We start from the raw sequence: 25,127 nt of genomic DNA, 5'->3' as shown, positions 1-25,127 counted from the left end.
TGGAGTCCAACTGTGCTAAAGTCAACTGACTGGGCTTGATGAGGAAAGTCACACATCGGTCTATATATAAGGTCTCAAAAAAAAGAAAAAATAATAAACTGTGGAAGGAAGGAATAGCCTGCAGCGCTCAGAGACAGGATTGTGCTGATCAGGGGATGGCTACAAAGATAAATGTGCAGCTTGAAGGCCTTCAAGAGCACAGGGGTCTCCGTACTTATTAAATGGAAGAAGTCTGGAACAAGCAGGACTTTTCTTAGCGCTGGCTTCCAGGCTGAACTGAGCACTCTTAGCTCCATGATCCTCTGTGGAGAAACCTCTGGATGGACAACAATTACTGAAGCAATCAATGTGTGATCTGGCATGGTATAGCAAGGCGACCTGAGGAAGGCCTCTCCCTGGTGGAAAAAGCTCTTAAAGGCCTGCAAAAAACAAGACTGATGTGAACCGTTAACTTCCTCCCTCTGCCTTCTGCTGCCCTCTTGTGGACAAATAAAATAACTCCTGACACAATTTGTATGAAGAAAGGAAACAAGTGAGGTCTCAGTTTGATGGCTCATCGAACTGTTTTATTCAATTACTGACATCTCGGGAGAAGAGGAGCGCCTTAGAGCTCTGCTGTTAGTAAAACCACTGGTGTGTGTTTTTTTTCTTCTTTTTTTCATAGCGTTGATGCAACACTGAAAAAGCGCTATTTCCAAACAAACACAGGTCCCGCATCAGTGATATGTAAGAGGCAGAGAGAATCTCACCTGGACAGTTTTGCATGAAACACACATACAAATGAAACAGGTTCAACCTTTTCTTTTGTCTTTTTGTTTCACATACAATAATAAATATCCATACCTATAAACACTCCAAAAAAAATCAAACTATTAGGTCACAGGTACTGGAAAAAGTTCCACTTTTAAATCACAATGATGAATGTACAAAACAATAGACATCTCGTATAAATGTTAATGGTTTTCTTTTTGAGATTTAAATCTCATTTCAGAAGAAATCACTGGATAAAAACTAAACTTGGAGATTCAGTATTTCCTGAGGTTTATGGGTTCCCCGTAAAAAGGCCAGGAGAGGGGAATGGCTTTTATGTTACCATGGAGATATTACAACAGGTCAAAGTGTACCTTTCAGGGTACCAGTCGGGTTAAGGACAAGGACTTTTCCCTGAAAATACGGCCAGGATATTAAAAGGTTCTGAGCACTTAATGTAGTATAATAAATGTACCTACACCCCACCGAAATCTCCATTTAGGCCACAATAGTATTCTAAAACAGTTGATTAAAGTTGATCCTTAATAAGTCTTTGCTGGTCCACTTTGAGAAGTTGTGAAGCTCCCGTTTACTTAAGATTTACCTTTTTTTTAAATGCTGAAAGCCACCACAACATGGAGCCGACCCGATCCAGCTGTCATGGCACACTTCATGTCACATCTGCACTTTGATGCAATGAAACAACGAAAAGGAAAATATCCGGGCAAATGTACACAGATTTGTGGGTGCAGGTGAGGGAAAGAAAAATATAGCTTGAATAAAACACAAATGTATTCTGAAAAACTGTACATGTAAACATCACACTTTCACTGAGTTCAAAACCAGAGGGGGGGGGGGTACAAAGCTTCACACAGGTTTACAGTACAACCTCCTGCACAGAGCTACAGTCTCTTATCAGTGCAGGAGAGGCAACAATTGAAATAATATAAATAACAATAGAAGTAATACAGACCACCACCAAATGATAAGTTAAAACGAGCAAAGGCTAAAACCACTTTGATTTTTTTTTTTTTTAACAGTGCTGTACCCAGAGAAAAAAAGGTTTAAAACATCTTGTATCACTCTTTGTACAGCTATACAGTACACTTATCTGACCACTTAAGCAATCCACAAGCTACCAGGGCATTTAAACACCAATAGATTACATTGTCCAGTCAATACAAAGAGAAAATCCATTGGGCATTATTAGAAAAAACAAAACAACAACATGACGACTCGTGGTTGTCGTTGATCACAGTAACTTCAGCACAAATGTTGCTCAGCATAGACTTAAGACAGTTCACAAATCTGCAAGCTAATGTTTGGTTGTGAGAATGGGACGGCACGACATCACCGAGCTTGACGTGTGAGGATCTGCTGTGAAGAACGAGCAGGTTGGAGGAGACAAGGAAGACATGTGTGAGGACTCGTGTCCCACGTACATCTATGATTACATCCGCTTGAGCCCAGAGGGTGTTTCCTAAAGCAGGCGTCACGAGGTTTACAGAAGTCTGTCTTGAGTTGCCATGGAAGCCCGGTTTGGGTCCGGTTAGCTTTCAGGCGTCAACTGTGTTTTACAATGAATCTGTCATCCTTCACCGGATTCAAGTCAACCTATGTGCTTTTAAAATGCACTGCAACTCAATTAAAGCTGTTTAAAGCTTGTAAAAACCAAGAAACACAATCCAGCTCATAGCTTTACACTGGAAATACAGATTCTAAGTGTTGGCGGCGAAGCTAAATCAAGCTATGAACACAACATTGACATATCATCGCTTTTTAAAGTTGATGCGGTGAACGTGTCATCAAACAGTTGCTTATTAAAACATTAAGCAGATATGAAGCAACACTATCCTTCATGCTGCTGTTTCTGTCTACGACCGTCCAATATTCTGTTCTAGCTCCGTTTTTGGTCTCCACCATCGGCTGAGGGAGTCTCCTCCACCAAAACTCAATTTAAAGTTCTATAAAACAGATTCAGCTCCAAAACAATTATATTGATGAACTAATTTGAAACAGACTTTTGACAATAAACTTGTCTTTTCTGAGTCTCCTTTATTAAACACCCCTCTGCAATGAGTTCAAACTGAGCTCCGGTGAGGAGCCGTATGCTTTTGTCATCGATGAAGCACAATGAGCGCCGCTTTGATCCTTTGTCACAATCAGTTCCCAAGATGTTTGAACTGAAGCTGATAATCCAAATGAGGTAAAGACACACTCAAATCAATGTTACCTTAATCCTGAGCTATAAAGTGCTTCCAAACTTGCAATAGTTTAAAATAATTTAAATGTAATGCATCCCATTCATGACATGGGAATAAAAATGTGAAATGGTCATTTAGCATGTAAATCCAACCAGCCTGGTGGTGGTGATAAATTGACTGATTCATGATGAATAACTGATCAATTTGATACGATTTGTGATAAATACAGAAATATATCTCTCTAAACTTTGACTAATCAATAAGGTGCGAGCCACTTTTTGACTGCTTGAAGAGTCGTTGTCCTTGTTTGGAATGTTTCAGCCTACTGAATTAAATCTTCACAGATTGATGTGGTACAAACTGGGTCACTCCACTTATACACAAACAGAAAAACAGAAACATACTGTCAATACCAACACTTACACCAACATAAAAAAGGGAATAAAAACACACACACACACACTTAAACAACATGTTTTTGTGCCGAGTGACTCACCATTAAAAGTGTCTGTTGTGAGACTGTGCTCTAGATCTGCTTTGAGTACTCTTGTGTGCCCTCAGACCACCAACACACACACACACACACACACACGCCACACACACGCACACTTGCAGAAAGCTGGGAGAGTAAACTGTGATGCGATTACATCATTCTCAAAGATTGTCTCTTGCTTCTTTTCAGACAGTGTGTTTTCAGACATGATGTCTATGATGGAGATGAGCGAGAGGGTTTGACACAGCTGAGGTCAGAGGGAATGATACAGCCCACACACACTCACACTACACCCAGTAAAGCCACGTGGATGTCAGGGTTACACCGATGCATGTGAGCTTCAATATGCTCCTTTTTAACAAAACACTCACAGGACAATTCCTTCACGAAAAGACCCCAAAAATTACTTGAAAGTAAAAAAGAAAAAGAAGACGTGCAACATTAAGTCTCATTTTTCTGCCAGGTCCCATTTCTGTTTAGCACGACGGCTGACTGATCCCAATACATGAAAGTGCCTCAGTTATGAGGCATTCACAACAAACAACATTGAAATTGGCTACAATGCTGCATGGGATATCGTTTCTTTTTTTCTTTTTTCTTTTTTACAACTTGACAGTTACAACGAGAAGAGATTGTTGTAGAGTACTCCGTCTTTTTGCCTTAAAACGCTTTTGCAAGTGTGAGTCATTTCAGTAAGCACACCATTACTGATTATCTTCAATATTGCACCGTTTTCCTCGTTCCAGAAGCACTGGTTAGAAACCAAGAGTCTAAACAATATATTAATCTCCTTTTTTTCCCTGACAGGTGTCTGTGACCTCAATTTGCATACCCAGGCTTTATTAAAAAAAAGCCTCCTTTCGGGTTTTTTAAGTAATGAGAAGTTGCCCGTGAAAGAAATATTCATCGTAAATTAATTGTAAATAAAGTAACGTTGGGTAATAAGTCTTCTCTCTCTTAGTAACCATGTCTACGATTCTGGAGACCCCTCCACCAGAGCAGGACCGAGGTATAGCTTTGACGGATCTGATGGTCGAACTTTTCGGGTGGAAACTATCAAACACTGTCCTGTTTTTTTGTTGCTTTTTTGCGTATATTTAAGTCAGTAAATCTTTCAGTAGCAGTTGAGGTCAGTGGAATTAGCAGCGATTCATCTGCAGACTTTCAGAATGCAATACTCCAAACTATCCATGACACAGAAGTGAATTTGGAGAGAATTATCGTTTAGAAATGATTTGATTCAGGCGACCCGATCAGATCATGCACCGTACAGCATATTTTAGGTTGGTGTAAAAATAGAAACAAGGTTATGATACTAAATCGCTGCCATTCAACTATTAATTTGTCCAAGCATCTGCATAAACGAGCCAATGTGGCATCATGGTCACAGCTAATTTAAAGTTCTGGTTCTCCCCTGTGCACCAATGAAGATAACGCTTTCACATAGATCATCGCTTCCTGAGACGAATGGAGGTTGAAGGGTTCAAATGAACTGAATGGGATGAATGGCTACAAGTAACAGGGCACTAAGGTCAAAGTGAACCAAATGCATGAATAAGCATTTGTCAGCCTATGATCTGTTCTGGACCGTTGAACACATAAACACGTGGGAATAAGGAAAGGTACCGTACCTACAGGACCCACCGTGCGCTGCAGTATCACTCGTGTGCATTTGTGTCTTTGTATGAATGTCCGCCCAGAGATGTGTGACTGAGGGCGACAGAGATGGACAGCCTGTGAGAAGGTTGGCCTCGGACTCAGTTCTGCTGCAGGATCAGGTTTTCCAGCTCGTCCGCTGAGCGGAGCAGGAAGGCGGCGGACTCCCGGTAACCTGCGATGAGCTGCCTCACCGCCGTGACCTCCGGGAGGCTGAGCTGAGCCGAAGCGCCGCCACCGCCGCCTCCCTGACCGTGACTGTTGGAGCTGGAGGTGGTGGAGTTTGGGCCGACGGACTTCATACTCAGATCTGTGGGACCTGCGGACACAATCGTGATGGTCAGACAAGAAATTATGCAATGTACGGTGAAAAAGGGGCCGGAAACTGAGAAATGTCAATATGTCGAGGTATCAAAAACTATGTTAAGACTAAATACCCTGAACGTGGCAGAGAAACACGTTCTAGTATTTCAGAAATTAATCAAAGAGGAGCTCAATATATCTGAGAACATTTGATTTGTGCACACTAACTTTGTAATAAGACAAAAGTCAGACAATGCTGATTTTAACAAATGCCTTGCACTCAAAAAAACGATTCAAGCCCTTCTTAGAGGTGACACATTTAAATATTGTTTGATACATTTAAATAAATCAATTACAAAAATAGATGTTTATATTTAATGGGTGTAACACAAAATGTATGAATACTTTTGTGACAGGCGTGTTGCCGTCACCAGTAGGTTCCCCCCCCCCTAAGCACCAATAAGGACTGAGCAGCCAGAGGGATATTTGGTAAGCGCTTTTATTGCCACTGCAGACTGTGTCTCTGCTCTCCACGCTGACCCTCGATCTGCTGTCCAGCCAGAACACATATCATCAGCTGGACTGATTACCACTCTGATTAGCAATCAGTCCAGCTGATGACAATCAGACTGAACCACACCCGCCCACCCACTCAGCGAGAGCCTAAAACCCCCCACTGCCATATCAACTCAAAATAAATGTGTTTCATTGAGGACTACCCTTTGCACATGCGCTTTCTGAAAATCAGTTGTTTATATGAGGTGAAGACACTTTCATGGCTGTACGGTGGTGAAGCTAGTAGCACCTCACTCTCCAGAGGCCAGCCGTGGGGGTTCAATTCCCAGTTGGGCTTTCTTGTGTGGAGTTTGCATTTATATTTTGAGTTGGACAAACATAAATTAATTTAATTGAATGAATATCATTATTTTATTTTAGATGTATTTGATATAAATGAGTTGGACTAACTTAATTAAATTTTACTGATGATGCTAATTTGAGTTGGAGTTGCATATAATTATTGGATGGAAAACCTGCCAACAATTTAATTGAGTTCATCCAATGAGTCATTTCTTTGAGTGTGGAAGCTTAGTTCACTCAAATCACTCGTGGTATCCAAGGCTGTACAATTGCGATAGTGCTAAGATAGTGATGTTTACCACATCCTCCATCAAGTACAGCTGTGAGTGTTGGGAATAGTTTCCAGAGTCCTGGATTTTTTTACAAATATTAGACAAACAAATTCGCCCTGATGGTGGCATTAGAAAAAAAGTCAGGGTATCAATGTATTCATTGTGCACCCCTCTCTCTCAGGGTACAGATTTATTTCAGTGGATGGTGATCAATATATTGTGATTTTAGTCGCATAGAGTTTTATTCAGAATTATATTTGTCTGAGGGAAATGTCGGTATTCCAAAGGCCTCGTCTTTTCATGATGCCTTTTGTTTCCCCTGCATAACATTACCCATTCACTAGCTTGTTAAATTGTGAGCCTCTGTGCCTTTTGGCGTCAATGTTGCCGTTGCCTAGCAGCAGTGTTCTCCCAACTGAAACACCATAAGCATATTGTGACTTAACCACAAGCTCTTTGGTTAAACTTGAAGGCAGCAATCATATCACAGTGGAATCTGTGAGGAGGATACTTAAATTAGAAAGTGTGTTTGCATTGTTGTAAATTGCATGAACCAACCCTTTATTAAAAGGGCAGATGAGCTGAATATTATTTCCTTCTAAATACACAGCATTAATAATTCCTCTTCGAGCCTCATTGCGTGGTGGAAAAAGCTTCTCACCGTTGGTGTGTGCAGCGCCAGAGTTCTGCTGGTTGCTGCCGACGGTCCCGTATCCCCGCAGGTTGTAGTTGAGGCCTCCGTTGGTGTAGAGCTGGTCTTGGGCAAAAGCTGCGCTGGAGATGGTGAACCCTGACGGGGCCACGGACGCCGGGTCCTTTGAGTTGTCCTTGTCAACAGAGTCCGGTTCATCCTATGAGGAATGAAATTCAGTTTTTTGGGGAGGATATTGTAGTTTGTGTTGTGCAGTTTGTGCGTTAATGATGCGTAGCCGCTGCGAGCGCATTCACAAAAATCCCTGCTGGGCGAATTCACAAACACCAACTGATAAGACATTTACCGCTGGGTAGACATCGAGCCGAATCCTCTTTGCAGCATTTCGGGTTTCGTTCTCACAGGCGGCGGCGAGGATGTTCTCAGCCATGGCAGAGGTGAGGTGAGGAGGTGTGGGTCGTATCTGCAAGATGTGTGCACTTTATGAAATGTGAAACACGGAATGCCACGGGATTCATGATTGCATGTTGGATTAATACCGACAGCATTTCAGCTGAAGGCACTTTGTACCTCAAAGCCACCCTTTTTCATACGGCGGCATGATTTGAGGTAGGTGCGGATGCGCTTGCGGGAGCGCTCCTGAAACTCCGGGAACTGGCGGCTACAGGACTCGATGATGGCTTGGATCTTCTCCTTGGGCTGTTTGGAGATGGGCACCATGCGGTCCAGATTCTCATCCACGAACAGACGCACAAACATCTGACGGGGACGGGGAGAGAGTGGGGGAGGGGTGAGAGGGGATATAGAGCAGAGAAATGGAGTGGGGGAGCCGGGGTGGAGAGAGAGGGGTGTGAGAGTCGAAAACAAAAGAGAGGAAAGGGAAGGCAGGGGATGGGGGAGCATCAGAGGTAGAGTGGAAGAAGAGAGGATAAAGAGGAAGGGGGAGGTGATGAAAACAGGGGCAGTGGAAATTGAATCATTGCTCATATTCAGGACAATATCTCCAGTGTTTGCTTATTCACTCATGGTTGCATTTTTCTGCAACTCTACTGTATCCGTTTCCATTAGATTCAGAAATGCACAGATGGTGTTTTTCACAGAATAAATATGGAGCATTGACTATGTGCCTGTATTAAGTCAGGATATGAGAATTACAAAAATATTTCTAAGTAGGATAATAACATTAATTCAGCCATACTGGGTGATATGTAGCAGGACTGTTTAGTATTCTCCCCATGCACACAGGTTACTTACATTGAAGGCTTTGAGTCTCTCAGGGTCCATGCCCTCAGCGTCATTGATCTTGTCACTGTCGTCGTCGTGATCGTCATCGTCATCGTCGATCATCTGTGCCTGACCAAAGGTCAAGTCCTCAGCACTCATGCTCAGTTCAGTTTTCACAGAGTCATAGCTCCCTGAGCTGTAAGGAGGGGACTAAAAACACACAGAAATGCACCAACAAGAGCATTAATTCAGATGATACAGACTCAAGAGCTGCGCTTTACTCAAGTTGTCTGTCAAGCCCAGTTTCTGTCCTTACCTTGTTGTTGTACTCTGTTTTGATGGGGTACTTCCTGTTGGGGTCTGCGGGGTAAGAGTTTGGTGACGAGCTCCCCGCCGGCAGCAGTCTGTCACTCAGATTGACCGGCTGCTGATCCTCAGAGGTTGACGAGGGCGAGGTGGTGCTGAAATCCAGGGGAGCGCTCAGCCCGTTCTCTGTCACCTCCCCGTAAGGGGCCCCGCCATCTGGGGGGTTCCCACCCACAGCCAGCGCCTCAGGGGAGGTCAGGGCCGGCAGCCCGTTGGCACTGCCGCTCTCCGAGGAGACGTCGTCTGGCAGAGAGGGAGGCGGCAGAAGACACAGCCATGAGCCGTGCGGATGTTTGTCATCATGTGGCATGCATGTGATTGTTTTACGACGATAGGAACTTTTTCCTTCTTGGATAACGACGGAGTGAGTGTGTGACGACAGGGGGATGGGACTTCATGCCTCATGGTGTGCTTTCTGAAACTGTTGGGGAAGTGGGTAGTGGGGTCAACTGTCAAGATAAATAAAAGTTAGGGGAGAAGAGGGGAATCTCCTGAGTTCTAAACACCGCAGAGAGAAAGAGATGAGGATGAGGAGGGACTGATGGGGGAAGGGAGCCTTCACTTCCTGGTGTGTGCAAATAACAGCTTTCGAACCCCCATCATGGTACGAACTGATGTTATTGTGATGCTTCCTACATCGAGTTCCTCAGGACAGAGTCATTCTCCATTTCAATGTTTTTTTCTATATTGGTGCCTCATCTGCGATGGTTGATATTGGCCTTTGTCCTACTTCTCTAAACCCTGTACCCTGAGAGAAAGAGGTGTGCTCAATGGATTGGGGATGCGGTGGTGTCCCACCCCCTGTAATAGTGGATTTATGTGGATTAGTCCACTAAGAACAAGGCAAGCTGTTTCCTGTGTATCCTCAATCTGTGCCCTTCTCATGTAGTGAATAAACCTTCAGATTACAGATGTACAAACGGCTAAAAAGGAGCAAAAACAGATAGAAACCCATCAAGCCAGTCACCACCAGTACAAGACGTTTTACCATCCTCTTCTTTAATGGGAGCTGTTGGGTTGCTGACTCTCTCTCCGTGTGGTGGACTGGGCTCAGGCACTGGTGGCGGCTCAGCTGCGACCCAGGTCGGCTCAACGCCGTTCATGTCCTCGCTGCTCACCGAACTGTCATCCTGAGGGCAGAAAGACTGTGAGACGGGGAGAGAAGCCTGGATGTGAAGCTGAGCATCAGGAGAAAGATGGTTACTGTGGCAGCTGGCTCTAATTTGGCCTCGGCTGCTGGTGATTTGCAATCAGTCAGCAGCCGAGGCCGCGCTCATAAAAGCTCTCAGTGGAGAGTGGAGGAGGAGAAGTGAGCAGAGGCGCATGTTTGGCGGTCTGCTCTGTGTGTGTTTTGAGAAATAAAGATGTCATTGAGCGAAACCTCTCTGTGCCTGGCTGGTCCTTGGTGCTGGCGGGGGAAACCCACGGGTAGCGGTGTCGGTCCTGCTACAGTTACGTTTCCCGAAGAAGAAACAGTCATTGTGTCTTTTTTCATGTTAGGTTTAGTTTACTCTAAAGCACAATGCTGGTGGTTTACGATTGATCCTGTTAATGCAAGGAACACACAAAGAAATCCCTTGTTGATGGGGGACAACATCTACAGTCTTTGTTCTGTGAAAGAAATGCATTTTAAAGCACAAACTAAGTGGATACATTCCTGTGTTTTAGCATGAAATTCCCTCTTTATGCCTCCAGTGAGCTATGTGATAGGAATGATTAGCTTCAGCTGAGCTTTACATCCATACTGGGAATCTAGTCCCCCTTCACTGCATTGAAACAGCTTCTATTGGAACAAACACGACCAACGACGCTGTCAATGTACACTAGAGTCATGACATGTTCTTGGTTTGTTATGTTATGTTAATCGTTTTATTTGAAGAGGGACAATGCACATTAATGAACACTTTAGACAGGTTATGTTTTCAGTGTAAATATGCCAGATTATAGCTTTGAGCTAATTTCCATCCGTAGTCCCTGACGTACAATATATAATAACATGACATTTGTAAAAATATTAAATACATGATATTTAAAAAGAGCAAGAGCAGCATACATGAGTATTTACCACATGGCAGTACAATATAGCAGCAGTGACATGTAAAGTGCAATACAAGATAAGATAAAAGTACAATAATAAGCAAGAGGAGAATACTTACCTAAAAAGTGCATTTAGCGGTGATTGCACGCTAAATGAATCTCAGCATTAGAACGTGCCAAAGTCTGACTCAGAAAAAAGAAAGCAGGAGGCTCCCTGTTATGTTTCTTGAAACGCTGCTATTTTTAACCCAGTTACGTAGAGACCCTAAGGATGCCTGTTGTAGCGTTACACAAATATATGAGTAAACCACGAGGGTCAGGATTAGCAAAGGACAGCGGAATAATCTCACAAACTATTCAAAAGGTGTCCGGAGCTTCGGCTTCAAACTACAGAAACAGCCATGAGCACATTTCAGAGCAACAAGCAACGCGTTCACATCATGATAACACAAATGTGGGACTTCTCTTCCCTCAGCCGGCAGAAAGGGGAGCAAAACTAGGACAGTGTGATGGGAACAGAGCGGAAATATCATCTCGCCGTTTCATTCCCGCCACTCGAGCCCACAGAAAGCACTCAGCTCTCGGGAGCAGGCATCTGCCCCTCTGTAAAGGTTCTGATGAAGACCAAAATGCTCAGTGACAACTCCATTAGGTACCAAGTGAGCAATGTAGCATTAAAGGGAGAGAGAGAGAGAGCCACAAGAGGGAGTCTTTAATTACGACGTTTCAAGCATCATTAATGTCTAGGCTTTAGGAAAGTGTGTAATTCATGAAGTCTGCAGATTAACTTCTAAGAGGCTTCTCTCTCAAAAAGAGTTAGGAAAGTATTTACTTTTAGAATAAACTCACTAGATGTTGATCAACACTACATATGTTATTGATAATCTATTCCTTGTTTGGGTCATTATTTAAGTAAAAAGGCCAAACATTCAGTGATTCCAGCTTTTCCGATTTGCTGTCTTGTATATTTTTGTCTTGCCACAGTAAAATACGTCTTTTTGGGTTATTGTGACCATTGTATGGAAGGAACCAGCAATCAGGAGAGGACACTTTGATTGTCATCTGTTTTCTGATATGTTAAAGGACTTACACTCACTAGTTGCAGAGTCTATTTCAGTTGTCATGTCATACCTATGCGTGTATCTAATCTAAATGGTCATACTAAGTTGTATAACCGGGAGATTGTTTGGTTGAAAAGGATATAAAGCTTTTTGTCCCCATGTAGAGTTTGTTTCTTTATCCATATGTCAAAGAGAAAGGCGGAGTTCTATTGTAACGATCAAAGTTCTGCAAAACAACATGCAAACAGTTGGCAGCACACGAGGTACAAGCTCACACATTCTCTACTGGTCTGCTTTATGTCAACAGAAATAAAACCTGCTTCGTTTTGAACTGTTCTCTGAACCGGCGAAGCAGAGATATGGAACAAATCACCACAACACTTGAGATAACCCTCCTTGTTGGTTAATTATTAAAGTATTGGCCCTGCTCATTCTCAGTCTGCACACAGATGTGACCAACACTTTGAGCATTTGTTCATTTGTACTCACCCGTAAATCACAGTCTGGGTCATTGTTCCGGATAATCCTAATTATGCGTGAGTGAGGTTCTACATTCTCATCATCGAGCGGCGCTCTCTGCACTTTAGTGACAGTGGTTTCTGAGCGTTTCTGTCACAGCCACACATGGGAGTGGTCTCACAGATGACGTCATGCAGATGATTTACTAATCCTCATTTCACACTGAGCTCCTCCCCCCAGCAGGAGGACTGCTTTGAATGTTAAATATGGACTTCAAAGTTTAGAGGATGGTTGTCTTATTCTGCCTGCACTCAGTGTTTCTCCCCGCAGCCTCCACGAGACTAAAAACAACATTAACCAGAGGATGTGTGCAGTCAATACAAACACGAACATGGTGAGAAGGAGACGTTAATAGTGATTGATTTTCTAATCAATCCCATCAGGACACATGTTTCTGTGCCCTTTTGCAGAAAATAGGAACGTACCCTTTCAGTGGCTGTCATGCACTGCAGCTTCATTTGTTTCAGGTAGGTGGCGGTGAGAGGCATGTTGTAATCAATGAGGTCCGGAACCAGCGAGGTGGGTCGGTCATTTTCTATCAAGGACGGCAAAAAAACAGCCAAATCACACAAAAATATACAAACTAATAGATTAGAATTTAATTTAATAATAATGTACTATGTCAAAAACATAGATCCAGGACGATGAATCAAGAAAGTTACTAAGTAGTCAACTTTTATTCAAGTAGGCCTACATTGTTTAAGTACAATTTTTTAAAGTGCTTTAATTAAGTATTAAATGTTGATGCTACTTTATATTTCTACTCCACTTCAGTTTATAGATAAATAGTGTACTTTTTTACTCCACTGCATTTATCTAAAATCATTGGTTACTTTATCAATTCAAAATAAAATCACCCCAATACATTAAATTGGGGCCAACAAATGTACGCAGAATAAGCTGTTACCAGTTCCTGTTTGTGCAGTATCAATGAATATAAACACAACTATTATTGGATTTGTTTTATATTGAAGGAAACTCAAAACATGTGATTATTATCAAGCAAGTTTTGAAGTTACAATGAGCATCTTTTCTCTGTAATTTCAAAACAGGTATATTGACGTTAATACGTGATGAGCATCAGAGAAAATAAATCCTCGGTAAGTAAGTCAACCCTAAATCTGAAATATTTGCAGAATATATAATTGAATTCAGAATTTGACCGAGCTCTGACAACGAGAAGGGGTGACATTATTTGGGCAAATTGTAGGCCATATGAGCAGGACATACTGCAGTAATGCACCTGCCCCCCCCCCCCCCCTCTACCCCCATCAAAGTATGAAAGCTCTGCTCTATTAGAACTAACGATTCTGTCAAGGGTTTCAATCCGTGCAGCAGGCACAAAGTGGCTGAGAGATGTCTGCAGTCTCCATACCAGCCACTAGAGGGACTCTGTGATCGTTTTAGTGGGTATATACAATCCCAGTATGTGGTCCTCTTGGGTCTTTGTTACAGCATGCCGGTGATGGATATATATACAGTATGTTTTATTAATCACAGTATAAATACCTACAATCACAACAGCTCATATTTAGTGTCAGACAGGACACCTCTCACCTTTTTTCTTATGTGATAAACCAAATAAATATGTCCATGAATCTTATGATACAATTATTTTTCACAAAATCCTACAACGTTAGCGTCTGGCTCTTGTAGGAGAAGATTGATTGGTTTCTACAATCCCAGCATGCATCGCAGCACTGCCATTAACCCTTTTCCCATGTCAGTATGTCAAAGGATCTGAGCTTTAAGCTCTTAAAGGTTGATCTAAAAAAAAACATATCAGTTAATGATGTCTCCAGAATTAGCGATCCCTCCACAGGTCAGATGTGTGCCATTACCTTTGAACTCGGCAGTGCTCGGGTTGATGTGCATCCTCTTCTGACACTCTCCACAGCTCATTAGGAAGCGAGTCACTGCCTCTCTGGGCAGGAAGGCGTAGGTCTCTGCTATCTGTGCCGGGGGAGTGAGCAGAGGAGACTGGGTTATAGCAACACAAATGGCAGCAGTTGTGGCCCAGACTGTGAACTCAATCTGTGTGTGCAGGGGTTATATTTGGCTTGTTTTGCGTGAAAGTTTGGAGTCAGTGATGTTGCGTCATCTGGATGTGGCGTGAGGAGGAATCCTCCCTTTAGGCAATTTCTCGTGCCTTCGAGTGGCCTAATTCCAGCTGTGTGTATTTCTTCTTTGACAATCTACCAAACAATCCGTGTTCGTCGTCGTTGTCTTCCTGCCCTCTCGGGTGCAGTCGACTCACATCTACACCTCTTTCTCATGCTCAGCCTTCCTCCTCTGTTTGTCTCCACTGCTGTGCCACCCTCCCCTGCTCACCCCCTCTGGCGTACCCTGTAAAATGCGACCTTCACGTGACCATGGGGAGGCAGCAGGGGTGCCCACCCCCACCGGCCCACCATCACCATCACCACTGCCACAGCCCCCCCCCTTCCCCCCTTTACCCTCATGGCCCCACCCCTACCCTCCCGGCCCCTTAAGGCAGCTGAGAAGGAAAGGCCACCCAGAGGACCGTGCACCTCCCAGAAGGCCACAGTGACAGTTCCATATTATGCCCTGCCCCAGTGATGCTGCCTCCTCAAAAGGGTACACTCTATGAGACGCGACAGGACCTCTCTACAGGGCAAGAGGAAGAGGCTCTATGATTTTTTTTTTCCAATCCTGAGGGGTAGGGTGGGGGGCGGTACCAGAGTCCTGTTACCCCCACCCCACACACACACACACAACACTGCACCGAGAGCTTCATACAAAGCCCCTCGTTCTGTCAGGACACCACCCGGCCTGATAACATACCTCCATTTGCAACATTAATTCATATTTCTGACTGCCTTTGTTCTCGAGACATCAATCATGTGTCACCATAACACGCTTATGTTGTTTTTCTGGTATAGGTGGTGCATGGTTACTTGTTCCCTTGGTAACTCTTGATGATATACATCATGTTTCGCAGAACAACGTTGAGGTTTAACTTCAACACGGCTTTACCCGGGCTCCAGAAGGTTTGCCCCCTGAAAGAACGCTGACTTTGGGCCCACTTCTTTAAAATAAAATAATCCAACTGGGAATTCCTTTTTTTATACTGACTCCAACTGTGCAACACTTTTCACACAAAGGAAAAGCAGCTGTTGTCTGCATTCTGTGAGTTATTATTATTATTTATTTTTTACACAGCATGAGTAACACAGAGCCTGACTCCAGGTAGGCCTGTGGGGCTTGATCCTGACTGAAATACAACTATTGGATGTATTGTCATGATATTCTGTACAAACATTCATAAACATAAACATATCTATCAACAGGTTGATTGTTTACTCAGCACTTTACTTTGTTTTCCCCCTGTATATTTAGTATTTAGTTTTTAGTATTTAGTTTTGTGTTTTATTTTTATTTTCATTGATGCTCTGATGTGCACCGCTGCTGTGATTTTTGAAATGTCCCCACTGTGGGACGAATAAAGGAATATCATATCATATCATATTGTCACTGTGAGCATGCTATATGCTATCACGCTGACATTAGCCGTGAGCTCAAAGCACCGCTGCCCCTGCGTGAAGCGTCACTGAGCAGCCAGCATGGCTCTAGACCCTCAGCCTGGTGTGTTTGTAGACTAAACGCGGTCTTGACTGTTTATTGTTCACTTTTTCGTGTTTTTTGGACAAACATCAACAAAAAATGTTTTGGGGTATTTCGCAAATGTCAGTGTGCAGACAATCGTTCCTTTTGCGTCACTCCGGTGAGCAGCGCGAGCAGGGTCAGCTGCACCCGGCAGGGACCTGTTTGGATGTACCCACCGCTTTGTAGGTCTTCTTTTGGCCTGCATGTTTGGGTGCTCGTCCCAGGTCGGCGCCCATCTCCACGTGCATGGCATAGATGATGTCGAAGAAGTCTTCCACCACAGCGACACGTTTCAGGGAGGAGTTGTCTTGGGCCGAATTCCCATCCGAGCACTAAAACACAGATACAGACTGGCGTTCAGTTGAATGTCCCGCCTCGGGCTCGCAGGGATGACATGTGTGTATATCTATATATCATGTATTATAGCTGCAAATGGAGCTTCCTGTATCCATGTGAAGTGTGCAGGATGTTTGAGTCACATGCGTCATGGGTCAGGTGGTTACAGTTCTGCACAAAGTGTCCTAACCAGCACAGGAACAACTCTTGTTTCGTCCACCAGTCATTCTGTCTTTGAACGTCTCTCTCGGGTGGAGAAGTCTCGGCCCGGCTGGGTCGGCAGCCATCACCTCATTTCTGCAATGTTTAAAAATAACACGACCGACACTGTACAAGACAAACAGTCCCTCCTACCACAACCTCTGGCCGCCATCCTGCCTCCCATACTGCTGACCCTGTCGCCATAGAAACTGCCACTGATTTCTCTCGGGCAGGTGTGCTGGGCAAAGGGTCATGTGACACGCCATAGAAGTGGGATCGCCAGGACAACGGCCTCCATCCGCAGCACCACATGGGGCTTGTTTCTGCCTCCATCTTTTTCTCCGACTCTCTCATGCCTTCAATCCTTACAAGCACTTTGCAATTTCCACCAGATGTTATCTTAATGTTATGCACCTGCTGGTATTTTTAAAGTGTCCCAGCAAGCATAAAAGGGAAGAAATAAATGCTTTTGAGGCATTTAATTAGTTTTTTTCTTTCCGTGCACCTCTTCCACGCCGATATAAGACACTCACTGACATTTTCTGGAGATGGGTTCTCGGTGGAGAATGATCTTTTCTTGTTTGAGTGAGAGGAGGGTCCGGAGTTCAGAAAGTTGTCCCCCTGGCATTGAGGAATCCCACTTCTGTCCCCCTCCCCTCCTCTCCTTGACATTTAATGTCCCCGTTTTCCTGCAACGACGTCCTCCCTCCTGTCTCTCCTCCATGTCTTCATCCCCTACCTCTCCGCCCTGTCTTTCTTTCTTTCTCTCTTTCTTTCTTCCCCCCTCCTCCTCTTCTTGCTCCTGCTCTCCCAAGTGCGAGGTAATGATCGTTGCCATGGCAACTAAAACCAGCTCACAGAGCGGGTTTGTTTTAATCTGGCCCTCTCTCCCTCGTTCTTTCCAGCCACTCTCCCCTGTCATCACGGGCTAAATGTAATGATAATAAATGAAATAATAGCAACCCTCCACCTCATCATCACAGCTGTAATCTATCGCACTTGGAGGTATCATCATCATTCCCCCGGTGACATCACCGCCACCGCCGGCACCGCCGCTGCTGCTACTGCTGCTGCTGCTGCTGCTTGGGACAATGGTGTCAGGTCCATTCACGCTGGATTTAGATAATCTCATACAACTGTGGGGTGTGCAGTGTACCCACACCGATGCTTCATCCTCCATTGAATTATACCCCAACAAAATATCCAACACACACCGGATATTCTGCTGGGAATGTGCTCAACCGGAAATCCAACCTCAAGACACACAGATACATTATATTGCACCCCATCAGTGTTACACCTTATAGTTAGCTTAGTTAATGCTGCTAAAGTCTGCGTTGTGTCAGGTTTAACTATAATTTCTCTTTTTTTCTTGAGAATTGTTTAGTCTTTATAAGGACCCTCACAATCTTCCAAAGCCCAAAGGGACATCTTTAAATGCATTTTTAGTCTGTCAGACAGTCAGAAAAACATAAATATTCAGTTTAAAGTGATGCAAAACAGAGAAAAGACACATTTGACAAGCTTGACTTGGGAATTGTTCCCATTTTGGCATGAAAAACAGACTCAAGCAATTGATAGATTATGAAAATAGTGTGTGAACTTTCACAATGAATCCAGCTCCTTGAAGGCCTTCTCGGACTCCTCTGCTTCGATAAGCTCTTAAGTTTCCAAACACAAGTCAACAGGGAGTTCAACATTCACCTCACAACACAACATGCTTTGGGTGTGTGTGCATTCGTGAGCGTGGTGTGTGTTTAAGTGCAGCACATGTCTACCGGGCACAGCTTGTAGCTGAAACATCTCAGAGGAGAACAGCTGTTGAACAGCACTGTAGATATTTGGCGTCATCAGCAGCGAGCCATTTTCACGGAGCAAAGGAGACATGTCAGCATCCCTCATCGCCGACAACGCCGCAAAACTCCTCGACCTCCTTCTTCTCCTTCTCGCTGTCTTTCTAATCCCTGTTGGACTTTGCTCTCCCCAGTCACTGTACAACCAGCCCCCATCCCCTGCTCGCTCTCTCTCCGTCCCGCACCAAACCGCTCTGTTGCTAGGAGACTGGAGGGGTTGAGTCGGCTGCCCCCACCCCCGATGGCAGTCACACACACACACACAGGCACACGCACACACAAACACACTGTAGCAGAGAGGGGAAAGAGGAGCAGTCCTGCTCACAGGCAGGTCAGGCGGAGGAGGTGATGGAGGAGGAGGAGGTGAGGTTCACGGGAAGCAGCTGGGTCACAAAGACAGGCCGGCAAAGATAGAAGACATGCACCACACAAGAAATGTAATTCACAGGTGAATGTGTGCAACAATCTCAAAGGCAGAACTGTTTCATCTTTAACTTTGAAAGTCAAGCAAAACATGAGGGGGGTGTTTTATTCAGTTGTGTGGCGGCACAATAAGTAGCTTAAGCTGCAGCAGCAGTAGTGATGTGGTCAGGTACTTTATATATGGCTGTGTGTGTGTGTGTGTGTGTGTGTGTGTGTGTGTGTGTGTGTGTGTGTGTGTGTGTGTGTGTGTGTGTGTGTGCGTGTGTGTGTGAGTGAGTATGTCAAGTAGGGAGTAAAAATGGCTGTTTCAACACCACTTATGACTCAGATTATCTCACTGACCGATGTGACAACAGGTCATCTTTTACAGCCCCATCTCCCCCTGTGTAGCTGGCTAATGGAAATGGAAATGGTACAATCCGTGTTTCTTCTGTATGTGTGTGTGTGTGTGTGTGTGTGTGTGTGTGTGTGTGTGTGTGTGTGTGTGTGTGTGTGTTTGCATGTGCATGACCAGAAAACTAAGATAAAAGAAACTATTGCCTACAAAGTGCCCCAAATATTGTATAAAACCTGTCCCCTTGTATTTCTTTTATTTTTTATGTCATCTTCCTCTTCCTCTCTGATCTAAATGTATGAAGCCCTGTCATTAAATCTACATTACGTGCGCTACCCTTCATGTCTGACGCACATATCTATGTGTGTGTGTGTGTGTTCCTCTCCCGGCTGCATCCATGATCAACATTATTTGAGTGTGTGACATCCACAATATCCCACAAGCCGCAGACACAGAGAGTCCCACCAGCGCCGGCAGACTAGCACTATTGACGTTCCGATCGCTGACTCAAAATGCTATATGCAAATGACTCGCACACACATCATCGCAGAGTCCATTTTAAGGCTATTATGATACTGTCCCACTTCGTTAATCGTGGGCCAAAGGTATTAAAAAAACTGTAGCGGCGCGGTAGGAAGATTATTGCCGTCTTAAAGAGTGTGTGTGCGTATGCGTGTGTGCGTGCGTGTGTGTGTGTCTGTGGAGCAGAACTCAGACTATCTCCCACACAGGGGGGGAGGCCCCCGGGCCAGTTAAAAATGGTGTTAATTTCTCCTCCTATGGGAAAGCAAAGAACGGTCTCTCCATGGCAACAGAGAGGGTGCTGAAGGGAGGAAACACAGAGCATGCGATCAGCGACCCCCTCTTTGTACGAGCACACACTCAAACTACCACATACGTGCAGTACAGTTTCCATCACCCAGTTACAGTAAGTCACAGTAACATAACGTCCGAACACAACATGGACATAAAGTCTTTGACTAGAAGAAGAAGTCACCTCACACACGCACAGGTACATTCTGCTGAATCCAGCTGTGGCTACAACGACTAGGTGGTTCCGGTTTGGGGTGGTGAGCATTTGTCGTTTGCATCCACGAGTGTGAGCCTGTGTTGCCCCGAATAAGCGCTGCCAGAGACCGACGAGACAAAAAAAACAGGGACAAAAGCGCCGGAGATTCTCTATGCAAAAATAGCATAAATGCAAATGCTCTTGAATAGGGCCAGTATTCTTTTGACTCTGTGGCCCTTCCACAAAAGAGGGCCTCTCGGGGGAAACGTGGACTAATTAATCAGATAATAATGATGATCTTCCTCTTCCCGTCTGACGGCGAAGCACAAACATTTAGGGGCGATTTTCCGAGACACGGATTAGGAATAGGGGTTTCTGAATTCTACACGGGGAGAGGACGTCCCAAGACAAATCTCTATTTAGTAAATTGCTCGCATTATTAAATCCTCTTTTGGGAAACCTCTTTCTGTGGCAATCCTGTTTCATTCTATCCTGTCCTGTCACTTTATGGCTAATCATTTTCTTAATTATTCGCTGAATCATTTTGTTGATCAAATCTTAGATTATAACCTTCCAGATTGAGGTGGCATCTTTAGATCCTTCATGTTATATGATCAAACCCAAAGATATGCAGTTAATCATCTACAACAAAGAAAAGCAGCAAACATTTGAGAGGCATAAAAATAATCTGCAACTGTTTTGATAAATAATTGATTATTTTGTAAATTTTTTTCATAAGAATTGCCAAATTCCTCTGCTTCTGTCTTCTAAACGCGTCAATATTTTTTATTATCTGTTGTCTTCTGTAATAGTTATAATGAATATCTCTGGACTGAAATATTACCTTGAGCTTGGACAAACTGTGATGGACATGTGTCCCTGCTTTCTAACATAGACTAAAATGGGAAAATAATTGAAAGCTGGATAATACATTTTTGGTCGCAGCCCTAGTTGTCAATTAATTTTCTTAACGACTGTTAAACGTTTTAGCTTTAGGACATGTTTTTGTTTTTGTCTGATTAATGTTAATTAATATTTTGGACCTATTGTACAAGTTAAAATATATAGCGTTACACAGGCTGATGCAGAATGTCTCCATATGTTGCAGCTCCGCCACAAAGCACGATCCAACTTTAACTTTTGAACATCAACAGTGTGTGTGCGTGGGTGGGTGTGTTTGTGTGCATGTATGTATTTGTGTGTGTGTGTGTGTGTGTGTGTGTGTGTGTGTGTGTGTGTGTGTGTGTGTGTGTGTGTGTGTGAGAGAGCATGTCCAACAAACTAGTTGTGAGATGAACAAAGATATTTCAGATTTCAGTTGGCATGGCAACAAAAAGCAACAGCTCGCACAGTACTTCAAAATTGTCAGTACAATGCTCAAGTCAGCCGAAATAGGAAACGCATGGGGCGTTTAAGCGTGTCTCTCGAAAAGTGGCTGCACTCTGACTCCCCTCGTCTGGAGGAAGTGTGTGTGCTCAGAGAGTGGGGTGCATCTCTGTGCCTGTTTCTGGTCCCATTCCCCTCCTCCCTTTGTAGCATCCTCTAATCAAGACATAATGGGAGCTAAACGAGGTTGCATCCCCACACTGAGGACTGCTGGATTCTCTGAGCACCGAGTTGTGCAGACAGCACGCGCTGGAAAGGACAGAGATGAACGGAGAAAATACCGAAAGAACATGATTGAAAGGGAGACGTCTACACTGAGTGTGTGCTACTCTGTGCCCGGCCTTTCTGTCCCGCCACACACTGAAGCAGCCTTGTATGCATCAGAAGAAGAGACCTTCTCTGTCTGCACATCAGCCACCGTCATCCCTACCCCCACCCAGCCTCCTGTCATTTAGCCCCATGCCTGCCCCCATACAGAAACTTGGCACACCCTGGGAGCAGCTGCAGCAGGGCTACCAATGCTGGAGCTCCAGAGACACGCCCCCGGCCCTGCAGCCGTATGAGGAGCCAGTGACCATTGTGTGTGTGTGTTTGTGCGTCTGCTCGTGTGTCACTTTTCCAGTGGCCCAGGACGACCTATATTTATAAAGCCCACGAGCAGCGAAAGAAAAACTCTGCTACAGTCAAATGCATTTTAATCGGTGGATTTGTTGCCACTGACTCATCGTCAGCTTGTGTTGTTCTGAGGTTTTGTTTGTTGTTTGAACTTCTCAAGTCGAGTCAGGGGGAAGATTTCCCCTTCCTTGTGATATTAGCTAGGAAGTGTGCGCACTCCTCTCCAATGAGCAGTCAGCTTCACTTTTTCTTTACGACTTTCCCAGCCTCCCAAATGGTTCAAACAGACCTCTGATCATTATTTCATATTAGATGGGCCCCGCTCACAGTGGAAACAGGCTCACCTGGAGGATGCTAGCATATATATTGGACAAGAGGACATAAAAGAATGTATAAAGAGCATAAAGTACAAGAGCCACAGACAAAAGCTAATCAACAACACATGTCAGGTCCCATCTGCACCTGCGGAGACAGATCACACCTGCCCTCTTGCCCAGAGGGAAACATAATATTGAGTGGAGATTAGAGGAGTGTTGTAAAGGCGGTTGGTCATAATCTAATTTGTACATTCACACAGGTGTAACACCTGTGGAGGGATCAGTGCTATTCAAACCCAAATCAAAGTATTCAGTCTGTAATTGGGGCCAACATTTGTTACCAGAAAATGTGTTCTGCTCTGTGAGGTCGACGGAGACTTTGTCCCAGGAGGGCGGGAGGGGGGAAGATTATTCCCAGAAGAGGCTTATTTAAAATGGTGGTTCTCTCCTTTCTGGCAAAGCAGGCCAAAACACCATACATAAATATGGTGTGTGTGTGTGGAGGGAGGGGATGTGTGTGCGTGTGTGTGTGTGTGTGTGTGTGTGTGTGTGTGTGTGTGTGTGTGTGTGTGTGTGTGTGTGTGTGTGTGTGTGTGTGTGTGTGTGTGGGTGTGGGGTGTGTGTGCGTGTGCGTGTGTTCGCGCGCATGGACAAAGAGAGCTACGGGGGCATTGCTGACAGTTCACCATGTTCATGTTTATCCAAAAGAAGAATGTAACCCTGAACACACCTGCAGCCTCAGTGATGCATAAATATCTCACCCCGTCATCCAGAGACACGTAGAAGTCTGAGCACCAACTGTGGGCGTATGTCGCTATCAGTCCCAATCAGACCCTTTTGTTTCCGCCACAGCCCCTCACGTGGTCACCAATTACGCACAGCTACCACACTCCATCAAATTAATTTTTAAAATGTTTCTTTTGCAAACACAGTTTTAAATGGGCTTATGGGGACTTAATGTATTAACGTAAAATAATATTTAAAAAATGCGGCAGAGGCAGACTATCCGGGACTACACAGGTGTTGCCAGAGCAACGAGTGCCTGCGAGCGGATCCGCATCCCGCCCAGGACAATGAGAAGTGGGGTGCAGACACTGAGGCTCAGGCTGTCTGCCGCGCAGTGACATTTCTATAAAAGAAGACAGACATTTGAGTATGGAGTAGAACCCCATCTTTGTTCTCTCTAACTAATCTTGGCGACGCTCGCGACACAGTCCGGTCTGCTCGGTGTAGATGGGACAGTGAGCGCGCGTGTCATTTGATGAATAGCTTACAATCAGATCTGCTGAGCGCGCAGCAGAAAGGTGAATCAGACATTATCTTATAGTCGACACGAGTGCCCTGTAGTCCATCACACACCGGAGTACCCTGACATGAGGCTACCGACCCACGAACATGCCGTTGCATCCACGCGCGCGCGCGCGCACAGCATCACTACATCGGGCTGCACGAGACCTGAACAGCATTCAAACTAAATGTTGTCAATAGTCAATTATCTCGCGCTTTGCACCCGGGAGCGTGCCGCTGACAGGACTTCAACCTCACTGGCGAGATGGCTATGGATGATAGCCGATACCTTTCACAATTGCAATTGCCAGAAGGCACCGGCGTTGCTATGGCAGCAAGGGATGAGAGTGCAGGGCTGTTCTGGTTGGGATGTGGACAAAGTGAAGCTTTATCAAGAAAGACGAGGGCGAGCCGGGACGACAAAAGATTATAAGTTCTCATTGTATTCCATGTGACAGGTGCCTGCGTGCAGCCTGAAATAATGATAACTTATAGGCGGCAATGGGACATCTGTGCGCGTGTACACGCACGTTCTCTCTGCCACACGCACACACGTGCACACACATACACACGCACACACACACTTTACCGTTGTCTTGACCGGGACATATAGAACGGGTTTCCCCGGAGCTCCCTTCTTGTTGTGCTCTCCCAACACGTTGGTCCCGACCTGAAATCCTTTAGACTTCACCCAAAATTTGAATTTGGCGTTGATGTGGCTGTTGTCGATATAAACGCCATCCGACTCCTCGTTCTGCAACAGTGTCTGCATGATCTTGTTATATTTTCGCCGGGTGACGGTCTTTGTTTTACCGGAGTCTCCATAAGTCCGGAGACACCAGTCCTGAAATTCACTGAACATCTCCGCCTCCAACACGACCGGACTCCGGCTCCTTTTGGGCGCATCCACGCACGCCTTTTTCGTTGCCATCGCTCTCTCTCTCTCTCTCTCTCTCTCGCTCTCTCTCTCTCCTCCCTCCCTCTCTCTCTCCCTTTCTCTCTATCTGAACCCGTTCAAACAGCCCAGGCTAATAAAGACTTCACCGGGTTGATTCTCATCTGGTCCCCGCTGTCCCGCGTGTAAAGGAGGCTTGGTTCCGGGTTTGGGACGCTGCCTCTCTGTTGTTTCCCAGCAAAAGTGACCTGGACGGCAGCACACCTGTTTGCAGCGGAGCAGTGCTGTCCCGAACCGCAGCGGTGAAAAATGTCACTTCCTCACATCATCCGCTGAGGAGCAGAGAGGGGGGCTGTCCTACAGTACGCTGAGCCGGTATCTCCCACCTGTGCGTAAAACGCTGTTCACTAAATGGTAGGCTCAGAGAAAAACCCACAGTCCTGATCGCT

The 25,127-nt window shown here is 44.9% G+C and overlaps 1 protein-coding gene across 1 annotated transcript; it reads right to left on the bottom strand.

The window, feature by feature from the left end:
* Window positions 1-4,984: 4,984 nt before the first annotated feature.
* nol4la (nucleolar protein 4-like a) lies at window positions 4,985-24,714 on the bottom strand. The gene is made up of 11 exons (XM_056423407.1): window positions 24,373-24,714; window positions 16,199-16,354; window positions 14,237-14,348; window positions 12,821-12,930; window positions 9,767-9,908; window positions 8,729-9,021; window positions 8,443-8,622; window positions 7,759-7,947; window positions 7,529-7,651; window positions 7,198-7,387; window positions 4,985-5,422 (listed from the first exon to the last, which is right to left on the bottom strand). Exons 1-11 carry the CDS (start codon window positions 24,712-24,714, stop codon window positions 5,205-5,207), a joined length of 2,055 nt encoding a protein of 684 aa, XP_056279382.1. The 3' UTR covers window positions 4,985-5,204.
* Between the last annotated feature and the right edge of the window lie 413 nt (window positions 24,715-25,127).

The sequence above is a fragment of the Pseudoliparis swirei genome, chromosome 9, assembly GCF_029220125.1.
Source record: "Pseudoliparis swirei isolate HS2019 ecotype Mariana Trench chromosome 9, NWPU_hadal_v1, whole genome shotgun sequence".
NCBI classification, from domain to species: domain Eukaryota; kingdom Metazoa; phylum Chordata; class Actinopteri; order Perciformes; family Liparidae; genus Pseudoliparis; species Pseudoliparis swirei.
The sequence above is the reverse complement of the archived record's forward strand: the minus strand, read 5'-3'. Positions and strand labels throughout refer to the sequence as shown.

Coding starts and splice junctions, on each gene's coding strand:
- nol4la (XM_056423407.1), bottom strand. CDS start 24,714: ATGGCAACGAAAAAGGCGTGCGTGGATGCGCCCAAAAGGAGCCGGAGT. Junction 16,355..24,372: donor ATGTCCCGGTCAAGACAACG/GTAAAGTGTGTG, acceptor TCTGTGTTTTAG/TGCTCGGATGGGAATTCGGC. Junction 7,652..7,758: donor TGAAAAAGGGTGGCTTTGAG/GTACAAAGTGCC, acceptor CACATCTTGCAG/ATACGACCCACACCTCCTCA.